This window comes from Larus michahellis, chromosome 5 (assembly GCF_964199755.1).
Source record: "Larus michahellis chromosome 5, bLarMic1.1, whole genome shotgun sequence".
NCBI lineage: Eukaryota > Metazoa > Chordata > Aves > Charadriiformes > Laridae > Larus > Larus michahellis.
In genome coordinates, this window is record NC_133900.1 from 62,528,993 (window position 1) to 62,551,698 (window position 22,706).

The 22,706-nt window shown below is 40.7% G+C and overlaps 1 protein-coding gene across 26 annotated transcripts in view; it reads right to left on the reverse strand.

Annotated features, from left to right (window-relative positions):
• Window positions 1-6,152: 6,152 nt before the first annotated feature.
• Window positions 6,153-22,706, reverse strand: part of LDB2 (LIM domain binding 2) — a 397,269-nt gene continuing 380,715 nt past the window's right edge. For 7 of the 26 annotated variants that reach the window (XM_074587651.1, XM_074587646.1, XM_074587656.1 and 4 more), the window contains 3 exons: window positions 17,559-17,682; window positions 16,267-16,418; window positions 6,153-7,157 (listed from right to left, as the gene is read on the reverse strand). In XM_074587651.1, coding sequence (XP_074443752.1) covers window positions 6,927-7,157; window positions 16,267-16,418; window positions 17,559-17,682 — 507 coding nt within the window. In that variant the 3' untranslated portion in view covers window positions 6,153-6,926. Of the gene's footprint in view, window positions 7,193-9,881; window positions 10,025-16,266; window positions 16,419-17,558; window positions 17,683-22,706 lie in introns of all 26 variants that reach the window. The other 19 variants (XM_074587652.1, XM_074587660.1, XM_074587661.1 and 16 more) reach the window with 10 other exon arrangements.

A 22,706-nucleotide genomic window follows, 5' to 3' on the forward strand; every position in this document is an offset into this window, starting at 1 on the left:
CATTATAAACTGGTCATTAGTATTATTTCTTTCCCCCCCTCACAGGAATGCAGCTGGCATCTACAGTAAAGCCAAATCCTGCTGCGTGAAATTTGTGAGTTAGACCCTTCTCAAGGGGGTTCAAGCTTAAAAAAAAAAAAAGCGGGGGGATATTGGAAAATAATACACTTTCTGGGAGAAAGAAGGCTGATGTAAGTTACGTTTTTCTGAGCCCTTAGGCTGAAATGACAGCAAAACTTGGAAATTTGCTGAACAAAGCCAACTTGAAACTCCCCATGCCTGTTGATACAAAAGCAAGCAGAGGAGGTGGTAGCCACAGTATGCAAAAATAAAATTGTATTGCTCCTACAAAGCTCAGGAACCACAACAGAGGTTCTTGATCACTGTCCAGGGACACCGTAGCCATGGGCCCGGCTCCTATAAATTGTAGCACTTCTCACCTGATTCACGTCGGAGGAGCTGATGATTTAAGCATAGAGACAGTCATAGAACAGCTGAAAAACCTGTACAAAAAGATAGCTGTCTCAGTTGCTCACCTTTTGTCATCACTCTTTGGCACCACAAGTTTAATCTGAAAGGGAGATTTCGATGAAAACAGCTGAAAATTCCCTTTCAAAATGGAGTTTGCAGTCAAAGACAGACACACGCCCCAGTATCCATCACAGTTCCTAAATTTCACACCTTCTGTCTGCTGAATTTGATCTCTCTTGGCAAGCCAGGAGCATCCCACCTTGGTTTTGATAGGTCTGTCTGTGTGGAGTACAAGACAGTCCTGCGTTTTGTTTTACACGTAGCCAGAAGAAGATGGAAGGTGAAAAAACTTTGGGCAAAACGGCAAACAAATTTTCATAAGCTATCAAAGAGAGATGGGAAAAAAACCCACCCTCAACCCAGCATCTGAAAGCACCAAACACAGTTTTTAAAAGCTTTTCCAGTACTCAGACCCCCCAAGAGATCGCTCAGGGAGGATGAAACTTCATGTGATGAAATGAGAGTTGCAGTCGAATGTGATAAGGAGTGTTAAACGTCTGCTTCATTTCAAGCATTTGCTAAAACGTCTCCTAATGCACTTACGAGGGAGGCGCTAGCCTTATACATTATGTCTGTTCAATACAAAATTGTACATACTAGCTCAGATGAATTCCGAGTTGTTGAGACAGAGCTATTAATTAAACGGGGGCGATACACAACTTGAGAATCTCCAGAGATCGGACAGAATTCCTTTTAGCACAATGTAAAATACTGCTCCGCACACACACTGTTCTGCATGCCACCTTCCGACTGGTAAGATCTTGGACACCTGAGAAGTATTTATATCATAGATCACAGTACAAATTAAAAAAAACCAAACCAAAACAAAAAAATCCCCACCCTCATAAAACCCCCACAACCACGCACAGAAAGAAAAGAAAAGCACCCTGAAGAATTTTGGACTCCAGCTATGAGCACAGACCTAAAGGATCCTAAATCTGGGTGTCCGACAGGAACAGAAGCACCGCGGGTGGGTGTTTGCCAAGGTTCAGCTGAAGCACGTTCCCTTGCCAATGTGCAGTAACGGCACTCAGCAGCACCTGAGTTACCAGGGATGCATTCAGTAACTTATCCAAACTGGAGCGTATCAGTCTCATCCTGCTCCCTGTAAAGCTGATGGAAGCGCAATCAGGAGCTTCTTGGGGAGCTGGCGTGTTTGTGCTCTGCTGTGGCTGGATGCTTTTTATAAAGTTTCTGATTCTGTGTGCACAAGTGTATTATTCTCTGATGTCATCTTTAGTGCATAATGGTGTTTTAAAATGCGCTTATGGATTAAGACTGCCCATAGACCCATTAAAATTATTTCTCGATGTAAGGGATATAGTTCTTTTATCTCAGAAGTGACTCAGGGGGTCATGGAAGAAATGCTCCTACAGTTAGATTGCTCCATCGCTGCTCCTAATAAAGCCTCTCCCTTTGAAAGAACTTGTACTAGTCGCTGTCAAAAACCCACACTAAATTAAAACAGATTTTAATACTACCAACATTCAGTGGAAATTCATATCTGCTCATGAAACACAGCGGCATGGTCCATAAATTTAGAGACTTCCAAAAGTGACTCTTTATCTAAAGGTACCATCTGCCATGCTGCAATGCTGGGGTACCACCAGACTTCCTAATCGAAGCATAATGATATGCCAGAGTCACATCAGTTCTATGGGATGTTAAATATTCATTAGCTGCTCTTAACATAGTAGAAGAGTCAGGCCTCAGCCTTGTATAAAAATACGCTGTCAAAAAGCTAGAAAAAACATACAAATCATCCAGTCCTGCGCAGTAAAACCAGCTGCTGGGGTTACTTGCGCCCCAGGGCAGCTTTAATTTGGACGTGCGATATATCACCATAGGGCTACTTGATCAGAGTTGCAGTCTCAGGAAATATTTTCAGGACTATTCAATTTCCATTAGCAGTTTCTCCAGGATGTATTAGGCACAAACTGGGTTTCCTTCGGTATCAATCATTCATGTTTTCTCTTTCATCCTGTCTTTGCTAAAATAGGGTTTTCATGGAGGCCATGAAATTGCAAAATTTAGTCTGTTCTTACAGCTGTTCTATCATTTAGGCTCCTTTAACAGTGTTTTGCAGCAAAAGGTAGGGTAAGGAACCTCTCTGCACCCCGGTGTTGGAGAACACCCAGTGCTGCTCAGCATTTTGCCTTTCCGTTCAGTATTTGCCTTTCCCTGTACCCCCATCTCTGCCGGCACACTTCAAGGCCGATTCTCCTCGGCAGCTCTCTGGTGATGGGTATTTGCGCTCTGTTCCCCAAGGACACAAGCTGGTTATGCTTCCCAAATGTGCCAGGGTAGGACCAAGGTCAAAAATTAGTCGCTTACAACTTTCAGAGAGCCCCATGCTGCTGCAAGTGTACGAACACCAGCCACACCTCCCAAGGCCCCTTCCAAACTGAATTATCCTACAACATTATTACATTCATACACACCAAGGCGTAGATGATGAAACCCAAGGACACCTTCATTCCAAAAAGACTACAAAGCTGCAAATGTTGCTTATTCTGGCTCATTGTGAAAAGGGAGAATGAAGGAACTTTAAGAACTGAAATGTTCTCACGAGGGGCAGCTGGTGAGACCAGATGGTGACTCCCGTGAGTTGGCAGCTCCCTGAGAAGTGGACTTTGCCAGCCCAAGACAAAAAAAACCCAAATCCACAAGCAAAGCAATTCAAAGAATCACCAAAACCCAGCAGTGCTTATGATTCCTCCATGTTCCAAGTCCTTCGTAAGAGCAACCAGCCTAGTTATCAGTGTTCTTAGCCACTTTACTAATTATATGATTCTGCTTTTCTAAGTAAACTCCTGGAATTTCCTCCCTCTGGTCAGCAAGGGCACCTCTCATGGCCACTATTTCCCTCCATTTAGTGAAAACAAACAAGAGCTTTCTCTTTGAAAGTATTTCAGCATCGTGAGATAAGTTTCCTTCCTCCTTTTAATAACTGCAGGTCTCCCCAGAGGAAAGTGTCAACAACATTATTTCCTCCCACATTCTAAGAGAGATACAACGTTCTGGTAGGTGGTGAGATTAGATTACAGTAAAATTAATTGTTAGTTTCAAGCTTGCATTCTTCAGGCTGCCACCTCGGCTCTCGTGAAGGTGTTTTTGTGATCTTTGTTCACCTTTCCCACATCTCTGCATCAGGCGCTCCTGGAGCACACAAAAGCTGCAACCCACACCCAAAAGGCATAAAATCCAGTAGTTAATGGGATCGCTGTACCTGAATTCTCTACTGACAGGCCAGGGGAGGTTTAGACTGGATATTAGAAAAAATTTTTGCACTGAAAGGGTTATCAAGCATTGGAACAGGCTGCCCGGGGCAGTGGTTGAGTCACCATCCCTGGAGGTATTTAAAAGACAGGTAGACGTAGTGCTTAGAGATATGGTTTAGTGGTGGTTTTTGCCAGAGTTAGGTTGATGGTTGGACTAGATGATCTGAAAGGTCCCTTCCAACCTAGGCCATTCTATGATTCTGTGATTCTAAGCACATGGAAAGACGCAGGATCACAGGCTCTGTCTTGACGAGTTTACCATGTCATTGGAAAAATGGCAAGAAAAGGCCATGGGGCATCCCAGGGTGCGAGGACGAAGGAAGCAGCAACGACGAGACCGCATGGGCGGCTGCGGCGCACCTCAAACCACCGCGTTGAGCCGGCCTATTTGGACATTTTCTTTTATGAATAAATAAGTGGATAAATAAAATCGGCTAGCTCCGTCTGTTATTCACCCTAACCACAACAGGGTGGATTGATAGCCTGTAGACAGGGTTCTTGAGGAGATATGGAGAAAGTGTCCTTCCAGATTAATTCAAGGACAGCACTCGGAGGAGTCTGTTACCCATTTTTCAAGGGTTCCTATGTTTATTTACTGAAACAACAGGAGTAATATGACATCATAAATCTTTTAAAAATTGAAATAGTAGTGCCAGTCTTGAAAGATTAATAATAAGGAACGCCTTTTAGAGTGTGCTCATGGAAATGTAGTATGAATGATTAGTGTTTTTGAACATTAGAATTACAGTGTATAATTGTAATGTTATAGCAGCTATATAGGAGCCAGTGATCCCTTAATGGAATACATTGTGAACTTAATTATTTACATGGAAAAATCGGGGCTGATATAGTCTCTGAATGATAGACCTACCGTTTCCTACATAACACGCAGGTGTTATGAAGGAGCAGCGTTACTATCTGTGCAGGCACACTCAGCCTGCATTTGTTATTTAGTTAGTTTTAAATTCTACCCTGCGATTGATGGCTTTTGTGCTCTAGATCCTGCAGAAACCTGGAGTGTCCTTTAGGCTATCTTCCTGCGAGGCCCATCACGGGTGCCAAAATTCATCAAAGCAGGATTTTGCTTGCAGGAGAATGGTGCCCAGGTCGGAGGCTGAGGCTCGTTCGTCAGGCAGAGAGGGAGTCGTCTCCTGCTGAAGGACCAAGCGGCCACGCAGGGTGCTTTGCCCTGTATTTCTTCCGTGATGGTGGTTTCAAAACTATTTGGCAGAATCACATCCAGCAAAAGTGTGCTTAAAAAACACATATATTCACTTGGGAGACACATTTCCCTAAGGTGGCTTCTGGGTACACTTAGAAAAAAAAAAAAGGAGTTCTTCAGATGCTTTTATAATGTCGGTAATATTAAAAGCAGAGTTTCAGTCAAGAGCTAAACATCACTTCCCTGCACAAAAGGCAGGATCATGTAGATTCAGTATCTCTGTGTGGTTAATTCTCCCTGTAAGTATTTGCCACCCGCAGGGTGCACCTTGCAGGGCTTCTCAGCGGCTTCGGGATGCAGGCATGTGCCTCAGCCCCCCAGCTCAGCCCAGGGGCTTCACACGCCGGGCTGTATTCAGAGCGGCCGCACCAGTCCAGAGGTTTCGCTTGCTCCCGTGGCCAATGGATTTGATAGCAAAGGGAAGAAAGAAGGAGAATTTTTTTAAATCCTCTCAGCCCCAGTTGAGGGACTCACCGTCAAACTATCAGACAGAATTCAGCAGAGTGGAAATCCCTGCCCTGATAAGCCCCAGCCCTGGAAGGCGAGGGATGCAAAGTTCAGGATGGAGGTGCGCTTGCTGGATGCCCTGCGCTCCCTCGTGCTCGGCTCTCGCCGCTGTTACCGACCTGCGCTGTTACACATCATTAATGTCAAAAAAAAAAAAGCGCACCTAACCAAATTGAGCTGTAAGCGATTCGCACCTAAACGACAGGCTTTCCGTGTTTCTGGAAAACGATTGTAATGCAGTAAAACGCTAATTCCGAAAAAACTCCTGGTGTGTGACCCTGGGTGTGCGTCTTTTACATGCAAGGAACTGTGAATGCATGATACACGAGCACATTTGTTAACACAGTTTATTGGCACACTTATTGGCAAAGCATACATAAAATACAGTTGTATTATATAACACACTGACTCACTGTGTCTTTACATGATGAGTGGAACATATTAATATGTAAATGAAAAAAATTAGTTTCTTTTATAAAGTTTCACATAAATACACCGGAATCAAAAAAAAAAAAAAAAAAAAAGTAAACCAAAAAATGGTTTGAGGGCTTTACAAAAATATTATACAAGAAATATACTATGAAAAGAAATAACAACAAAGCCAACTCAGATACAATAATAAAAACACAAAAGTTTTAGATTTATTAAGCTGCCCACAAAGTTAATGGATTACATGGCTTTAAAATATCTGGATCGACAGCAATTTTACAAAGCATAAACTCTCATAGGACTGGGTGTCTTTTTCCACATAAAAATATTTCTCATGTCTTTGATGAAAAAAAGACATTTCTTGTTTCAGCATTTTTATTAAATGATGGAAAGAGTATCTACTGGCATCAGCTAAACGTAAATTAAAAATGCTGGATCCTTTAAATGATTAACCGATGAAAGAAAAGTTAAAGAAAGAACAAAAGTTACTTTAAATTACTTTTCCTTAAAAGCTGATTTTTTCTGAAACAAGAAATTTCAGGTGCAAGTTGAAAAGCAGAAAATATATTACAATTGTAAAAAGTTTTACATAGTTACGTTAATGAGATCCTGAGCACTGATGACTTGTTAAAATATGGCCATTGTTTGACGAGGAAAAAACAACCCCTTCCAATAAAATGCATTGTCAGAAATTTGCCACGAGATGCTGTTTAATTTTCAATTATTTTAATTGAGGTCAGTGCCAGTATCATGTTGTATGTGAATGCTTCCAAGAAATGTATATGGAAGCTTATACAAGAGTTTTCCCTAATTAAAAAAAATCGGATAGCTTTAGTTTAGAAATAGATACTGTATCCGTTGAAAGGTGTATTTTTCAATTTTTTTTGAAGAATGCTGTGAAACAGTAATTGATAACCCACTGACATACATCGCAGCGGGTACCGCTGCAGAGTAACCTATTGGGAAGCTTGTGGTGTGGGGTTTTCAGATTTAGTCTCCTGGTTAGCAGGAGGTTTGCTGTTCCACGGGCTGTTATTTCCCAGTGCAGGTGAATTGTTGAAATCTTCTTCATCATCCATGCCATTTGCTGCATCGTACTGTGTATTCTCTAATCTAGTGATGAGCCTTTCGTCTTCATCCCCAAATTCGCCTCCCATCAGAGTTGGTTCTCCTACCACCATCACATCCTGTGAACAGCACCCAATATTTGTTATATGGAAACCTTGAGAGAGAAAAAATCAACTTAAAAAAATCATGTTAGAGAATTTGCATCTCTTAACTTTGCGATATTTGAACAACAGAGTTATAAGTTCCTGCATAGTAGGAACCAGGAGACAGGCTTACACTTTATTTCTAATTTAAACGAAAAATTATAACACATCTCTCTGGCTGCATGCTCATGGCTCTGGATCTCAGAAACCCCAGAACTGAAAAGCAGGTAGACTGTAAAATGCGCATGATTTTAAGCAAAGAAGCAGGCTATGAAACTGCCTTAAACTCCTGCTTCAAATATTTAGCCTTTATCCGGTAATTCTTTCCTGAGCCATTTTAATTGGAAAGGCACCAAGGTGCATCTGTGTTGCAACTCGGCAACACGCGTATTTTAAAAGTAGTTTAAAAGAAACCACATTTCTTATCCTCAGACTTCTCAAATGTGGAGCACAGCACTCTAATAAAGATGGTAACTCTCTTATCCATAGCCAGCCAAGCCCTTTTACGCATCCAATATACTTGACATTCTGCTACTTAATTATGGTAATTAATTTAGGTAAAGTTTTCGATAAAAACAATGTTCACACTGATTTGACAATTTGCATAGCTAATTAAGTCATTAGCAAAAACCTGCTGATTGCCAACAAGCCCTGAATTTACCATCTGTTATTTCATGGTGCCTGTCACCTAACTCCATGTAGGCAACCCTGCCGCCAATCTGTGCAGTAAGAGGACCAATCTGTCCAGCTGGTACCGTAAAAGGAAGATGAAGAGTGCTAATTATAATTACACTGATGAAGCTAGTAGTCATCAAAAACTGAAGCATGCAAGAAAGAAAGAATTCATCTAATCACTGCTTTAAATACAAATTGTCCTTCCATGAAAACAAGTAAACCGCCTACTGTACTCCAGCGCATCACGTATTTGCTGCAAAAATCCTAGCCAGCATGGGATAGAAAGGTGCAAACTTGAGATTGGAAAGCAAAGGTGCAAAGCCAGAGAGCTCTCTCGCTCTCTCTGTTCAGCGGAGGATGAGGCTGCTGTGCTAACCACTAAAGAAAGAAGTGGGATGCATCTTTTCATGCAGCTCAGGTGGCAGGGCAGCAGCTAGCGCTTGGTAGGAGTGCAGTGATTCCAGATGTCTAGCTTTGTACCTGCTGATTTAAGAAGCCCTTCCAAGCATCCTAGTGAACAACAGATTCATATTTTAAAGGATCTGTTCCTCCTTGTGAATGTAAAAGCAGTTGTAAAAAGCAAACAGAAGACAAATGTTTGCATTAATAAGGTTTCTTTTTCATCAGGTACGTACTTCCTTCACCATGAAACAATACAAATTATTGCCTGTAAGTATTTACACTGTTTCTTGATATCCCTCAGCAAAGGCTGACATGCTACACAAGAACGTTTATATCACATTTTCAGCCTGTGCTATGTGAAAAATTTGTGAGTGGATGGAAACTGTTACATGATTTCTTCTTTACATTGTCTGTATTTTGTTACTCCATATATCCATAAAACATTTGGTTAAATAAAACTCACACACAGCTTTGTGACATAGAAGCTCAAAAGACAAAAGTGTTTATAACCAAAAGTTTATCCTAATTTATTTTGTCCCTCTAAACAACAGTGTGTAGTGCGCACCGCTGAACCGGACCTGACCCCGTGGTATTGCGAGAGCAGTAATGACAAGAGAGACCTGGCAGAGGACAGCGAGTCGGGTTGGAGCGTGCAGTGGGATGTGGCAGGCAAAAAGGACCACGGTGGCTGAAATACAGAGTCACAGACCGAGGTGGCAACAGTTCCTCTTACTTCAACGCTCTCGAGTATGGACCTCAAGTTCTCCCTGTTGCCATACCAGCAAAGGGTTGGCAACTTGGATGAGACTTTGAGAAGCACATCAAAAATAACTGTGGGGCTGGAACAGCCGGCTGGGGAGGCCACATGAAAGAATTAAATATTTATTACATTCGCCAAATAATTGGGAGGGGTAAATATGCTTAACAGCTGCAAGTGCTGAAAGGAAGAGGATCGCTTTAGGCCAACCCGATGAGATGTAAACTAGGGTACTAAGATGACACTGAGTAAATGGAAATGTAACCCCTACTGCTAAGACAATATTCCTGTTACTGAGAAGCGCAGACTGAGGATTAATGACCCCACTGGAACGATGCTAGCTTTGCCGCTCAGGTCACCTAACACTGGGCTGGGAAAAATCTCAATCTGTGGTAGGAAACCTTCGTGCATCAGCGGGGAGATGCTCAATGACCTTGTGAGTATTTCCATCTCTAATTTCTCAGATTCTTTGCAAATAGTATTCCTTTAGAATAATGACACCCACTGAGAGGACAGTTTGCACTTATATTTGTCTCCATGCTATTGAGTATCTCTCTCTCTCTCTCTCTCTGGGAATTAAACTAAATTATATTGAGGTTAGTGGAGTTTTCCCTGATTCTATTTAAAAGATAGATATCACAGCATTAGTTACAGGACATTTTTTAAAAAAATAATGTTATATATATATATATATTCTTGACAATCCTGTCACTTATAGTTATGTCAGGCAAAAATAGTGTCTCAGGAAGCGCACATGCTGGTTCCTCCCCGGAGAGGATTCTGCTCCTCAGACTGAAAGCTGAAGACCCCACCGAGTGCACCCCATTGAACCTCCACTCACTAGATCCCGTGCAATGACCACCAACCTCTGAGGAGGACTGGAAGTGACTCCTTTTAGAGCCCCTCAATGCTTCTCCTTAAATTGGCCAGTGGGGGTCACTGCTGTTGAATGACACAAGGCTCCATCCCTCCCAGGGTTGAGGCTGCAGCTCTGGAGTGCTCCTAGCTCCTGCTCATGGAGTGAGAAGCAGAATCCAAGAATTAAACCCTAGTCTCTTGCACGGCAGCACACACTGCTATGGCCTAGTTATGGTAGCACATATTTGACTAGATTAGTTTAAAAAAGATTTAGACTGTAGTCACTCAATCTTATTAATTTACTCTGTGATTAGAAACAACATTTTTGGTCAAGGAATGTCTCATGATAGTAAAATATGGTTGCAATGAAGCACTGTAAATAAAGCAGTGGATGTTTTACATTATGTGATAGAAATGTATTATTTAATAATACAACCACAAAAGCAGCTTTCATGTATATCATACCTTTCATCCTGAAATAACCCTAGTTGCCATCCAAACTTAAATTGATGCATACAAACTAGACACAGAGACCACTTCATACACGACTCAAATGCAGGCACTTCTATTTAACAGACCGGTGATTTCTCAAGCTTCACCTTTTTTATACCTAGCTTCAAAGTTTGGCTCTGCTATGTCCAGTAATGTAACTAAACTTTTAAACTTGCGATTTGAAAGATAACACGATGGCTAAACAATGTCTCAGTGGAGTCTGGAGGTAAAAATGTGTGGTGGGACATGTAAAATTCCCCATCTCTATGCCTGCCATCTTTGCTGCTGTTAAAATGCTGCCCCGCTCAGTGTTTTACGGTGACTAGTTCGTAGCTCAAGTGTCACAGTCCCCAGAAGCAGACAAACAGTGCTTCACAAACCTGAGGTAATGAAAAACGCCTGAAACGATCAAGCATATTGTTCAAGCAAGCCTCATACTCCAAGGACTGGAAGTTGCAGTAGTTTTAGCAGCCAGCATACCTCTAAGTGCTAAGTCAAAAGAAGAAGGGTACCTCCTCCTGCCTGCCTTCCTTCCCTCTTACAGAATTGTTAGTGATGATTATTTCAATAATTGACTTCTTAGCTCCTTGCTACAAAAATTATTATGACTGGAGAGCCCCATTGCTACCCACACCCATAATGGTCACTGCCTCCAAGATAAAAACACTGGACTGACGCTGGTGTTGAAATCATCTATAGAAATAGAACTGACATTTTAATTAGGTTTCAGAATAAACATTTTCTAGAGGAAAATGATTATCTTTCACATCTCATCATAGTCCTCTCTGTTAACTTGACATTCTGGTCTCGTTTGGAATATTTTTCCTAAAGCACAACAACCGCAAACCAATTTGTTGACTCTCATCTCCTTATGGCTAAATCTTAGATTCTGAATTGCATGGTTCTGAGACACGGGATAATTTCTGACACTAATCTTCTGGCCCTGGAACTGAAGCGCTGGTACTACAACGTCCATTACAAACCACCTAAACCTACCCCCTGTTTCCAAAACATGTAAAAGGTTGTATTGCTCTCTTCAACATTAGCAGGTTCATTTACGGATTTGGCTTTTGAGGAGCTTACAGAGGACTACAAAGAGAAAGAGAGATTACTGAGGTATGTAACTTGCTTAAAGAGTGCAAGGAGACTCTAATTAAGACTCTGGATGTAACAAAGAACATTTGATTTACTTAGTGGCATGTAGTGAGGCTTTATTCTTTCCAACACAAATGATATCTCACTGGGTTCATGGTTACAGTATTACACTCAACAGGATCTTCATTAGTAAATGAAAGTAAAATCCACCTATTAATTTCTGTGGTTATGACTGGGAGCAGCCTAGAGCAATGGTTCTTAGAGTTTGTGAGAGTTGTGCATTGGTGTCAAATTTCCAAGTTCGAAGAGATGAAAATGGATCAATGTGCACTGTTTTTATTAAACTAAATGGAAAGTGATACTTAAGTGATAAGGAGGTATGGACCCCTATGGATGATCTTGCATACAGCTGCAATCCACAGATCACAGTATACAGGTCACTGCGCTACATACAGGGGCCTGGTCTTGCAAGAAAGTTTTATTTGAAACAGAAGAATATGAAAAATGCAAAGAAATCAGACCTCAGCCTGTAAAGAGGCTCGAAAACTGAGCAAAGACTTGGGAAAACACTCCTTCTAGCTTCACATATTAGAGGAAATTAGTAATGCTAAGTGATAAGGCAATGACTCACCCAAATTAGACAACTAATTTCTTTGAAATCATAGGAAGGCTAACATTAGAGAGACAAATTTTCTGTGAACCTTGCGGAAGGAATCTTGCCTATCTTTGCTCTTCGTTTAGAGGAAAGAGGAAATTGGTAATTCCGGTTTCTGCACAATGGGTTAACTTTTCTTCCAAAGATCAGATATGACTGAGAACATGGACAAAACTAAGAACAGTTCAAATGACCAGCATCTGCTGAGACTAAGACAGCTGAGTAGACTACAATTTCTGGGTCCCTGTTCCATTGACTTTCTTTATGCGCTAAAAACAAGTCAATGCATTTGTAGAAAGCACTGGAAGTACTGAGCCTGCACCCATGAAAGCCTGAGAGAAGACAATTTCTGTTGAGAAAAATAGAAAAATGTTTTTCTATTTGTGCTATTGGAGTGACTGTAGCAGCACTTGGTTCTATGTCCAAGACGCTACAGCGTGTTGCCTCAGCATCTGCAGGATTTAGGTCAAAAGCATCACTGGACAAGTAATAGGCCAACCTAGGCATGAGTTGTGCGGTGCAATCATGTAGCACATTGGCTAACTACGTTTGTTTTCAGAATGTAGGAAATATGTAATATGTAGGAAAGGTGTTAAACAAGGGACTCGGGAAGGAAGAGTAATATTGACAAGAGGAGATGCTGAAGGTCTGCAACCAATAGCATAAGAATCACTATCAGAATCACAGAGACCACATTATAAAGGAAAATGAGCATAACAGAGTGCAAGTGACTGTCAAAAGGGTAAAACTTTGTATTTTATTTAATAGGGTGGAGAAAGTATAAAAAATAGTTACAGATTTGAGGACAGACTGAGACTGACCCTTTTCAAATTGCTGATGAGAGGGAAGATGCGTACCCACCCACTGGCAGAGACCATTAAGATGCTTTTGAAGACTCTGTTATTAAAGATGCATCAGAATGTGTCAAAACCGTCAAATCACTAATAAATTTAAGGTAACACAAAAGGCAGAAATGATACTGATTGATTAGGCTTCAGCAACTGAACTTCAGGGTGCAGTGCCAACATGACCCATGCATGGAAATAAAACCACAACTTTCACTTTCTGGGCTTGGCTCTGTATTGTCAGCCCTGTCCCTGCCTGAAGAATTGATCAGAAAATACACAGGTAGAGGAAGTGACACAATCTCCTATTACTGAAGAAGAATGTGTACGTGACAAACAATGTTCCATCTCATTGGTCAAGGTTTGCCTAGCCCCATGTATTTATCTGAAGGTCTGGAAGGGGCTATGGGGAAAATGACAAATCTTTCTGAAGTGTCAAGCTTTGTCACAGCTGATGGCGCTCGAGCTGCTTTCCAGTCACTGTCCTGAACATGGAAAATTTGCCTCTCTAGACATGAAGACCTTGTTAAAGAAAAAGAAGCTAATGGTGGGGGTGAGAAATTTGGATAAGGGATACTGTAAATTCGCACATTTGCCAGAGTGTACACAGCATTACTGTAGGAGCAAAACTGAATAATTACTGATGTCCTAAACCAAGAAACATTACAGAGAACAGAGGCTAAGGAAACATTCTCTAACCAGGTTTAATTTACTACCAAAAAGAAACCAACATAGGAGCATAAAAGTGACAAGAAATAAGGAATTAGATTCTATTATGGTGGAGAGGCTGTCTTTGCTGTCTGGGAAGAAATCACTAGAGAAAAAGTGAATGCTGGAGTACAGTGACTCCATATTAATCCAGATTTGGTATGGATATGAACTCATTGTTGGGGTTCTCCAGACAGGATGATGGGAAAAATGGAACTAAAACTAGCTCTGCTTATGTGAATCATCTGGACAGAAGATGCAATGATTTAATTCCTCTTTTCTAATAATGAGGGGGCAAATGCTTTTAGCACTGAAAATTAATTATTTCAGTAGCTATTTTCTACTGACCAGCAAAGTCCCATTCATAGAAAGCTCTATGTCCAAACGAAGCTTTAAGTTAGTTCAAAACTGTCATATAGTGTTTCAGGATTGTCTTGTCTTCTATCGCAGATAAGGGAAATCAAACATTAACTACAGACTGATTCGCTTTAAGGTGAAGCTAAGGGAAAGAAACAGAAAGCAAGTTACTGCTACCTGCAGCTAACTTTGGAAAGCAATGGCAAGCCTCTAACAAGGCCCACTTCAAAGAACTCATAATTTTGAAGAAACATGGTAACATCTCCCTATTTAACTGAAAAGTGTTGAATAGTTTTACACCGAAATATCCTACTGCTAAAATTATTTTGAGTTCTGTCTACTCTACAGGGTGGCCCAACCATCAATTCCATCTGGTTTGCTATCTTTGCTGTGGCAAAGATGGGAAGAGCTGTTAGTACGCCAAACCAAACAGCTAAGCATCTTCCACTGTGCAGAGGGGAAGAAGAAGAGTCCTAAAAATGGAACCTGATCCTCCATACAAAAGAGTTTGGACCATCTTGCTACTCTGGTACAGAAAGCAACGAATATTGAAAAATATTGACTATGCAGCATCCTGAAAGTCAATGAAGAATAAAAATCTATCCCTCATACCATGATAAACTTCCTCATTATGTCTCAGATGCTCAACTATGATCTCCATCAGGAAAAGTAGCCTTGATTATTTCTTCTGTCAGGAGTAGCCTTTCAGTACCTGAAATCAGCTTAAATTTCAGTGGGAGTGACAGGTAACTATCAGAGGGCTCAATTAATCACACTCAGATGTACGAGTACACATGGCTACCACTGAAGCCAACAAAAGCCATCTCTCCAGGGAGGAGCAGGCTGAAGAGAGGCAGGGGGTCAGATTCTGGTCCTGCTGAACTGAACTCGGGGCAAGGAGTAGCCAAGATAAAGTGATTTTACTGTCGTTTAAACTTGGAGACAGCAGGGAACTAGCTGGTTGCTCAGTTTTGCACCAAATTGCTGTTTTTCCTTAAATATGGTTGATTATTGATCCAAGGGGTTTTCTGGCAGACACAGTGAGGCAGAGTGGTCCTTGCCACCAGGGGATCAAGTAGCTGGCCTTCTGACTGCTTTGTGTTGCCAGAGAACCCCAGAGATGCCTACATTAGGGAAAGAATCTGACCCCAGGGATGTGAGCCACGTGAAAATTTTAATATGACAAGGAGAAAATATGAGTTTAATGTACTGAAGCCCAAAGCTTCCGTAAGCTAGTGGATTGCTGAATCAGTTGCTAAACAAAAATCTTCATTTCATTTCACTGATGTTAGCCTACTCTTCTTTTTTATCTGGGTATTCAAGCTTCCTAGGAAGTGCCTGCTTTGTGCTAACAAAAGGCCTATATTCTTTGTGAGGCTTCAGAGGAGACCTAGTCCTTTTCTATCTGCTGATCAGAAATCCAATAAAAATCCCTGCATGTTATTCCCAAGATACCACTTTATACTTCCTATAATATCAAATTAATTTCCCTAGCTTTAAAAAGCGTAAGTTATCTCCTTATTGACTAAGGCACACTTTGTCCCAATTTGGGGTCTGATTACCCCTATATTGTGACTAAGGCAATAAACCTGACATTACTACAGTGCTGGTACGGTTCTGGAAATGACTGGGTGTTTCCCTATATAATTAGGATGTCAACAGTTACAGCTAGCAGAGTGGATAAACCAAGACCCATTTTCCAGGGAATCGACCCTCTGCAAGTGGAGTGGTTAGAAAAAGAGATAAACTCTGCAGGTAACTTAATTCATAACCTGTTCCACTGAAGCATCTGAACCCGGCAGCGGTTAGAAGTAAGGTACTAATGTAGAGAGACCAGCGGTCTGCTCAGCTACGGCTGTCCTGTTCCACAGGGACTCATCCTCACTTAGCACCTGGCAGATGGAAGTCTGCAAGACTCATGCTATCTCTAAAAACACGAGGCCAAATCTGAGTCCCACCGCCAGTGGAAGGATTCCCACTGACAAGATGGGGAGTTGGCCCAGGCCTTAAAAAAATCACATCTGGTCCTCAGGATACCCCTGCTTGAGGGTCATTCGTAAAAGCTGCACTGCAGAATGGCTTCTTCACATCTCTCCACTAATTTCCCAGCTTCCACAGCACACTGTGCAAGATCGCTTTTTGCTTGCGATACTTTAGGCTCAAGAATGCACCTTCTTTACAATGTAAGGAAAAATTAAAGCACCATAAGTGATTCAGGCCTAAAAGGAAAGTGAGACTTACAGGTACCTGACTTGATAGACTCAGGTTTGCAGCAGCTGACTTTTTCTTGCTGTTGGTACTATTTGCGTTGTTCCCAGCACTGCTGTTGGAAGTGCTGCTGGTAGAGTTTTTCCTTTTTCTCCGTTTCGTTGTCGGTTGTCTTGTGGGTTCTGCTGCAATAAATGGGAAGGAGAGCAAATGGCAGATATTGTAAAGCATGTGCTAAAATGATCCATACGCAGAAGTGCTGAAATACTTTTTCATCTAGTTTTAAGTTCCTATGTTTACTAGTAGTAGTACTAGTAGAACTAGCAGTAGATTTGACATACAAACCGTAGAATAATACCGGGACCCAAACCAAAGGAATCTGCTTTCAATTTTGTATAATGGACTAATGAAGTTTATTCTCCCAGCGTTATCTATAAAGATATTAGAAAGCATTTTACCACTGGGAGAATCATGATAACTATCATGATGCTCAAAGTGACCGCGTAACTTGCTGAAGGTCACACAGCAAGCAACTGTGCTAAACAAAAATCCAGGTCTTATTCTGATGTAGGGTACAGCCTCCACTGACCCAGCCAGGGGCAAAGGCTAAAGGCGCTTCCTACGCTACTGCTGCCATCGATACAGCACACGAGCAACTACTATTTCAGTTCCTTCTACCTCTGCTGTGGGCTCTGTCTTTGAAACTGCGACTCCCAAGGGAACACGTTAGAGAGTACTGAATGCCAGTCCTCTGCGAGTCTTCCAAACTCAGACCAAATCAGGACAATTACACAGCTTTGCTTAAATTGGCAAAGAACAGAGGGGCAATTGTACTTTGCAAAATTTGTCCTGGGCACCCATGTGAATAGTCTTAGATATACAAATCTTTAATAATCTGAAAAAAGAGAGAATTATTATTTTGAGGTGTAAGAGGAAAGCAATTAGGTCCAGGCCTGTAAATAACATTATATTAGTCTCAAAGACAATTAATTATGAATTGTAGCTGTAATTTCAAAGTCACAGCAGGAAGCTGAATTACACAAACGATGAATTCTAATGGAGCCAGTAGGCATTTTGCATTCCATCTACGCATATTTTTGTACTAAATTATACCCTAGTCATAGTGAAACCATCTGAATGTGCACATCCATAAATCAGTTGGGTCAGACTGAAATCATAAAACAACAGAATCATTTTCAGGCTTACTTTTGGAACAGTGCTAATTCTTCTTACTTTCCTTTGTAAGTAAATTTGCAGTAAATTTTCCCATTGTTTCTATATTAATTTAACTATAAAATAAGTAGAATACTGGAAATGAAACATACCTGGTGGGGCCACCATTCTCTGCCATTTTTGAAACAAGCAAGTCTTCAAGCAGTCTCGAGGACTTAGATTGTAAGTTTTATGTCTTGACATCAGTTCCTGCATTGGCTCCAGTATTACACACAACTGGAAGAAAAAGTCAGAACAGAATGATTTCATCCAAGCCAAAGACTCAGTTGATCAGTATTTACATAGCTGGAAAGTATATTCTTGGCTTTTTTTTTTAACCCTTGCTAACAGAGTATGCCTTGTAAAGCTCAGTTTAATCTGCACTGGGATTGCAGGATCAAAACTCTGAATTGAGAGAACTTTTGCTCACTATTTGCTATTGTCGTGCCATTAATTTCAGAGAGTGCAGTCAGTTAGAAGAGACTTAACTGAAAAGTAAAATTACTGAAAAGAAAATTGGTTCTGTTTTACGTCAAACCAGGACAGCTGTTCTAAGTATTTAAAAAAAATAAAATATCAGAGAAACTTCAACTGTGGTCTTCCAGACTACAGAGATTTCAGAAGAGTAGAAAATTTTCATGCTCCATTGCCAAAGCCGCAAAGATGAATTAATAAATAATAAAATGCCCATAGCAGGTTATTGTTCCTGTATAGCAAAATGTACACACAGTGATCTTCTGACCTGCTGCACTCCACAGTGAAGACTTCTCATAAATGAGGGTTGTAAACATGATATTTAATCTTGCTATTGCATGCAAAATAATTCAAATTATTTTGTTCTTTTCTTGTTATGAGGACTATACATTCTCTTCTCATCACATGAATGACATGTCCAAGAAAAAAGAGAAGCATTTCATTTTCCTCGTCAGCTTTAATAATCTATTATGTTGAAGCTGGAGATTTCTGAAAACATGGAATTTCAAGCAAACCTCTTCTTTAAATAGAGTCTTATATATTTTTTATCTGTTCACTTAGTAATTAAAATCACTGTTCACCACTTTTTGCTCCTGTTAGCGCAGAAAATCTAGCATAAAGAACAAAGTGAGCTGGTTTCTATTCCCTCCTGTTTATCACCACAGAGTCATTTCCAGTCAGTTAAACCTTATGCAAAGCCACAGAAGACTACAGAATTGCACACATGTAATCGAGGGCTTACTCTTGCTTGCAGGATCCTTGGGGTTTTGGTCATCCTACATGAGAAGAAAAATTCCAGGCTGGCCCCTAGGTTCCACCTGAAATTTGCAGGGCTGGCACACGGGAGGAAAAGGTTCCTTACTTGCTAACTGAGCACATTTGATGAGGAAAAAGCTGACCTAGAGTAAACATGGAGCCTACGCCATTTTTAGAGTCACTTTTCAAAGCAGAACTGCATTGAGAAGCAGGTGAAGGTTTGGATTTTTTTAACCAACAGAAGCAAGGAAACAAGTTGGTCAAATTATTAGAAGTTTGAATGGCGACTGCAGAAAGGCATAACTTGAGTCTTGTTTTGAGTTATTTACTTAATTTTAGGAAGTCTTGCTGAAGGAGCATCTTGGATTTACTTCAGCTTGTGATGTTTTCTTTCCATGCTTTTACAAATATATGAGATATGAGGCAAATTATTCTCTCTGGGCTGCAGAGCCGATCAATGTTTGCTCCATTCTCCTCATGTGCACCCCACTCTCACTCATATAAATGGAGATTCCAAATATGCAGGGAAAATAGCTGAAAGGGAGCTGCCATGAGCACTAAGAGATTAATTCAGCATTTAAATATTATTGTGTATTGGCACTGCTTTTTGATGAGCCTTTCATTAACAGCAGTTAAAACAGAGATAACATAAAGCAGCAGGGAGAATGAAGAGCTTCAGTATGAGGAATTTTTTTTTTTCCGACTGCAGAAATTGAATCTGCAGTTGCCTCATTGACTTTTTTCTTGCATAGACTTTTTACATATATTTTTGTAGATAAATATCTGCAAGTTAATCTAATAGACAGAAAGCTGCTATCAGATTGCGCACTTTGGGCTCAGATTTTCCTCTGGTTCAATATTCTACCAAAAATTAAGAGCACCAGGTCCTAAAGTATGTGCAGGATCCAGTTTATGCTGTGAAAGAGGTGTTGTATTTTGAGTTCTTATTCAATTTATTCTGAAACCTGCAGACACTTGCTCAGGTTTTGTCTGTGTGCGTGTGTGAGAGAGAAAGAGAGATTTGTGATCGTATTTGACACCATTGCTTTGGTTCTCGGAAGTCTGGGATTCTGGCAGGGCTGCCTAAATTGTCTCATTATGAGCAGATACTAACTAGCATGAAAAAGATAGCTGTGATAATTCCTAACAAACTGGTTAGCCAGGGCAGAACACTACACTCGCATAGCTCTACTGCTGCTGAGACTAAAAGTATGTAAATACACATGTATGGTCTTCCAAGATTTCCTTAGAGACACCTTATTCATAACACATTTACTCCTCCATATATATTTATTGTTGGCAACTAAGAGAATGTTTCTTCTTTATCATCTGGCAAAGATGTTTCCTATTGTGCACTAACCGTAATGCGCACTGAGGAGAACTATGCAGTCCCTGCTGTCTGTAGATATCTTGACTGCTGATCCTGTCTATGATCTCTTTCACTTCACACACAAGATTAAAATGGGATATGGACCCAAAACGAAGCAATGCCTGACTGATCTCACACACATGGACTCAATGACAAGCGCTGGGACCCCAACACTGGGACATGGGATGGTCTCATCTTTGGATATTTGGGAGCTGTACAGGCTCGTGTGAATTCCTCTTCTGGTTTTGGGGAATTCACAACCATTTTCTCCCTCTAAAGCCTGCAAATTGTAAGGTCAGGTTTGGATGCCTGAATAATAGGAGGGCATTGCACTCTATAATGACAAGTCCATTTTAAATGCATCTAGCTTATGTGAATTGGGCACAAATGTAAAATGAACTGGATTAACAATGATTGATACTAAATCTCACAGTCTTTTTCAGTGACCTTTGAGACCTACTTGAAATCTAAAGTGACTCAAAACCAAATCCCTGAATGACGAAAAGATCACGGTACAATTTTCTTAAATCTGAGGAACCTACCAGTGATAATCAGTAGCTTGTTTTTTGCAAAAAGATGGATTAAAAATGTGGGGCAAGATGCATTTAAGAGCTAGGTTGACCAAAACCACCCGCCACCTTCAGCTGCTAGTGAGCAGGGTAACTGGCAGATTGGTTTGACTGCATCATTTTACAAAATGACTTCTTAAAACAAAGCTAATGAAATGTTTTACATACTCCTACATTCATTGGCACATAGAAGAAGCCTCAGGCTTAGCCTGCCTATTCCCCACAGATCACCTAATCTCAGTCTGTGAGATTCCTTTTCAAAATGTCTATTTTAACATTTTTTTCAAGCATCAGATAATATTAAAATGTACTAGTCTACTGTAGTACTATAATAATAATATTTGGAACACTAACAAAACCAACCTCTTCTACAACTATTTTCTGCACAGCCAGAATCAGTCACCCAGGAAAACACCCTAAAGACTTAAAGACTTCAGTGCAGTGACAACATATGCTCACAGAAATAATGTCCGTATATATATATATACCCATAACCTTTAATGGCAATGCTTGACAAGACACAGATATTTCCAAGCTCCACGTTTAGACAACACAAAAGGTGGGACTCATTGGTCCACACATTGGTGTCTAGCACTAGCTGAAATGCCCTAGGTTATGCTGGATCTGATCCATCTGATCTCGCTTGCTGTCCCAGAAGGACACAAGGCTTCTTCTGGATGTTTCAGGTACCAGAAGGTGTCTTAAGTGTGTGGGTAACTGAACAAAGCTCGAAGTAAAAAGAAAAATTATGCTTCTTTGAGCTTTTAAAACTTATTTGGAAGAATGTGTATTATAATAGATTATATACTTTCCCTCTGCAGTACTAAAACTTACTGAAAGGATTCCACATGATGCTTAGTAACCCAATATTATTAGAATTAGTTTCCAGTCATGTTTTCTTGTTTGAACTCATCACAATGATGTCTGACCATTACTGTGGAACCATTTCTATTTCACTGTGGATAGCTGTGAGTTGGATCCAGCGCTAGAGAAGAATACAACACTTTACAGTGAGAGAAGCCATTGGCATGAAAAGTTTATATTTGTGGGTGCATTTTGGTGCTGTATAGAGTGTCAGTGATTTTGCTACAGTTCCATATGGATCCTATGGACAATTCATCAATTACAGGGCTTGGATCCAACTTGAAAAAATGGTAATGTTATACCCTTGGGGCTCAGGGAAGTGAAAGTAGGCAACATAATAAAGCACATGTTTTTTTGTGTTAGTAAAACACATCTGGAAGGATTTGATTTATTTTATTTTTTTAGTGACTTTTTTTTTAGAGGAGAAGACTAGCATTTATAGGTTTCAAAAAACAGTGTGTTTTAAGAAGGGAGTTATATGAGGAGATACTGGAGACACTGCAGACAGGAGTTAGAGGGTTCTGAGAATACGGGTCCACACGTAATTTCCTGTAATACTTCAGTTATCAGCAGAGCCAAAATCAGCCTTCATAGGTAAGGGGTCAGATACAGCTCTGAGATCACTCCAATCACACCAAGAAGGGTTTTAGCCTCACGATTTTTGTTCTGACGCCGGGTTTCTGTTCTATTCTGAGAATGCGTGCTGGTTCTGGTAGCAGTGAAGATTAGCAGAAAGACCAATGTAAAAGCTCCCTTTTACCTTACTTTTGCATACCATAAGCTTATGTATTCTATTGCTAATTTAATTAGCAATTACCCTCTTCAGTGAAACCTCTTGTCTCCATGAGAGTTTTTGCATTTCCAGTAGTTTGTTAGGCTGCCGAAGAGGTTGCGGTCCTGCCGGCTCTGAGCTGCAGGTGGCAGAGCTGGCCCAGCTACCAGCCTTCCCTGCTCACACGCTAGGAGCACAAAAGAACTGCAGCCTTTCGGTCTTTCAATGCCTTTTGCATTTTAAAGAGAACTCAGTGGGTCTCAAGTCTTGCCATACTTAGGTGGTAAGACTGACATAAGCACCAAGCCAGTTTCTTTAAAGCAGGAAACGTGTCTGGTCAGTAAGTGCTGGGCTGCCAATGAGTCCCAAAGTCTACCAAAAGAAGCAAGTTTTAAGAATTGTCTCTTCCCACGGTTGCCAGTTTTGTCCGTATAAGCAAAAGTATCACTAACCACAA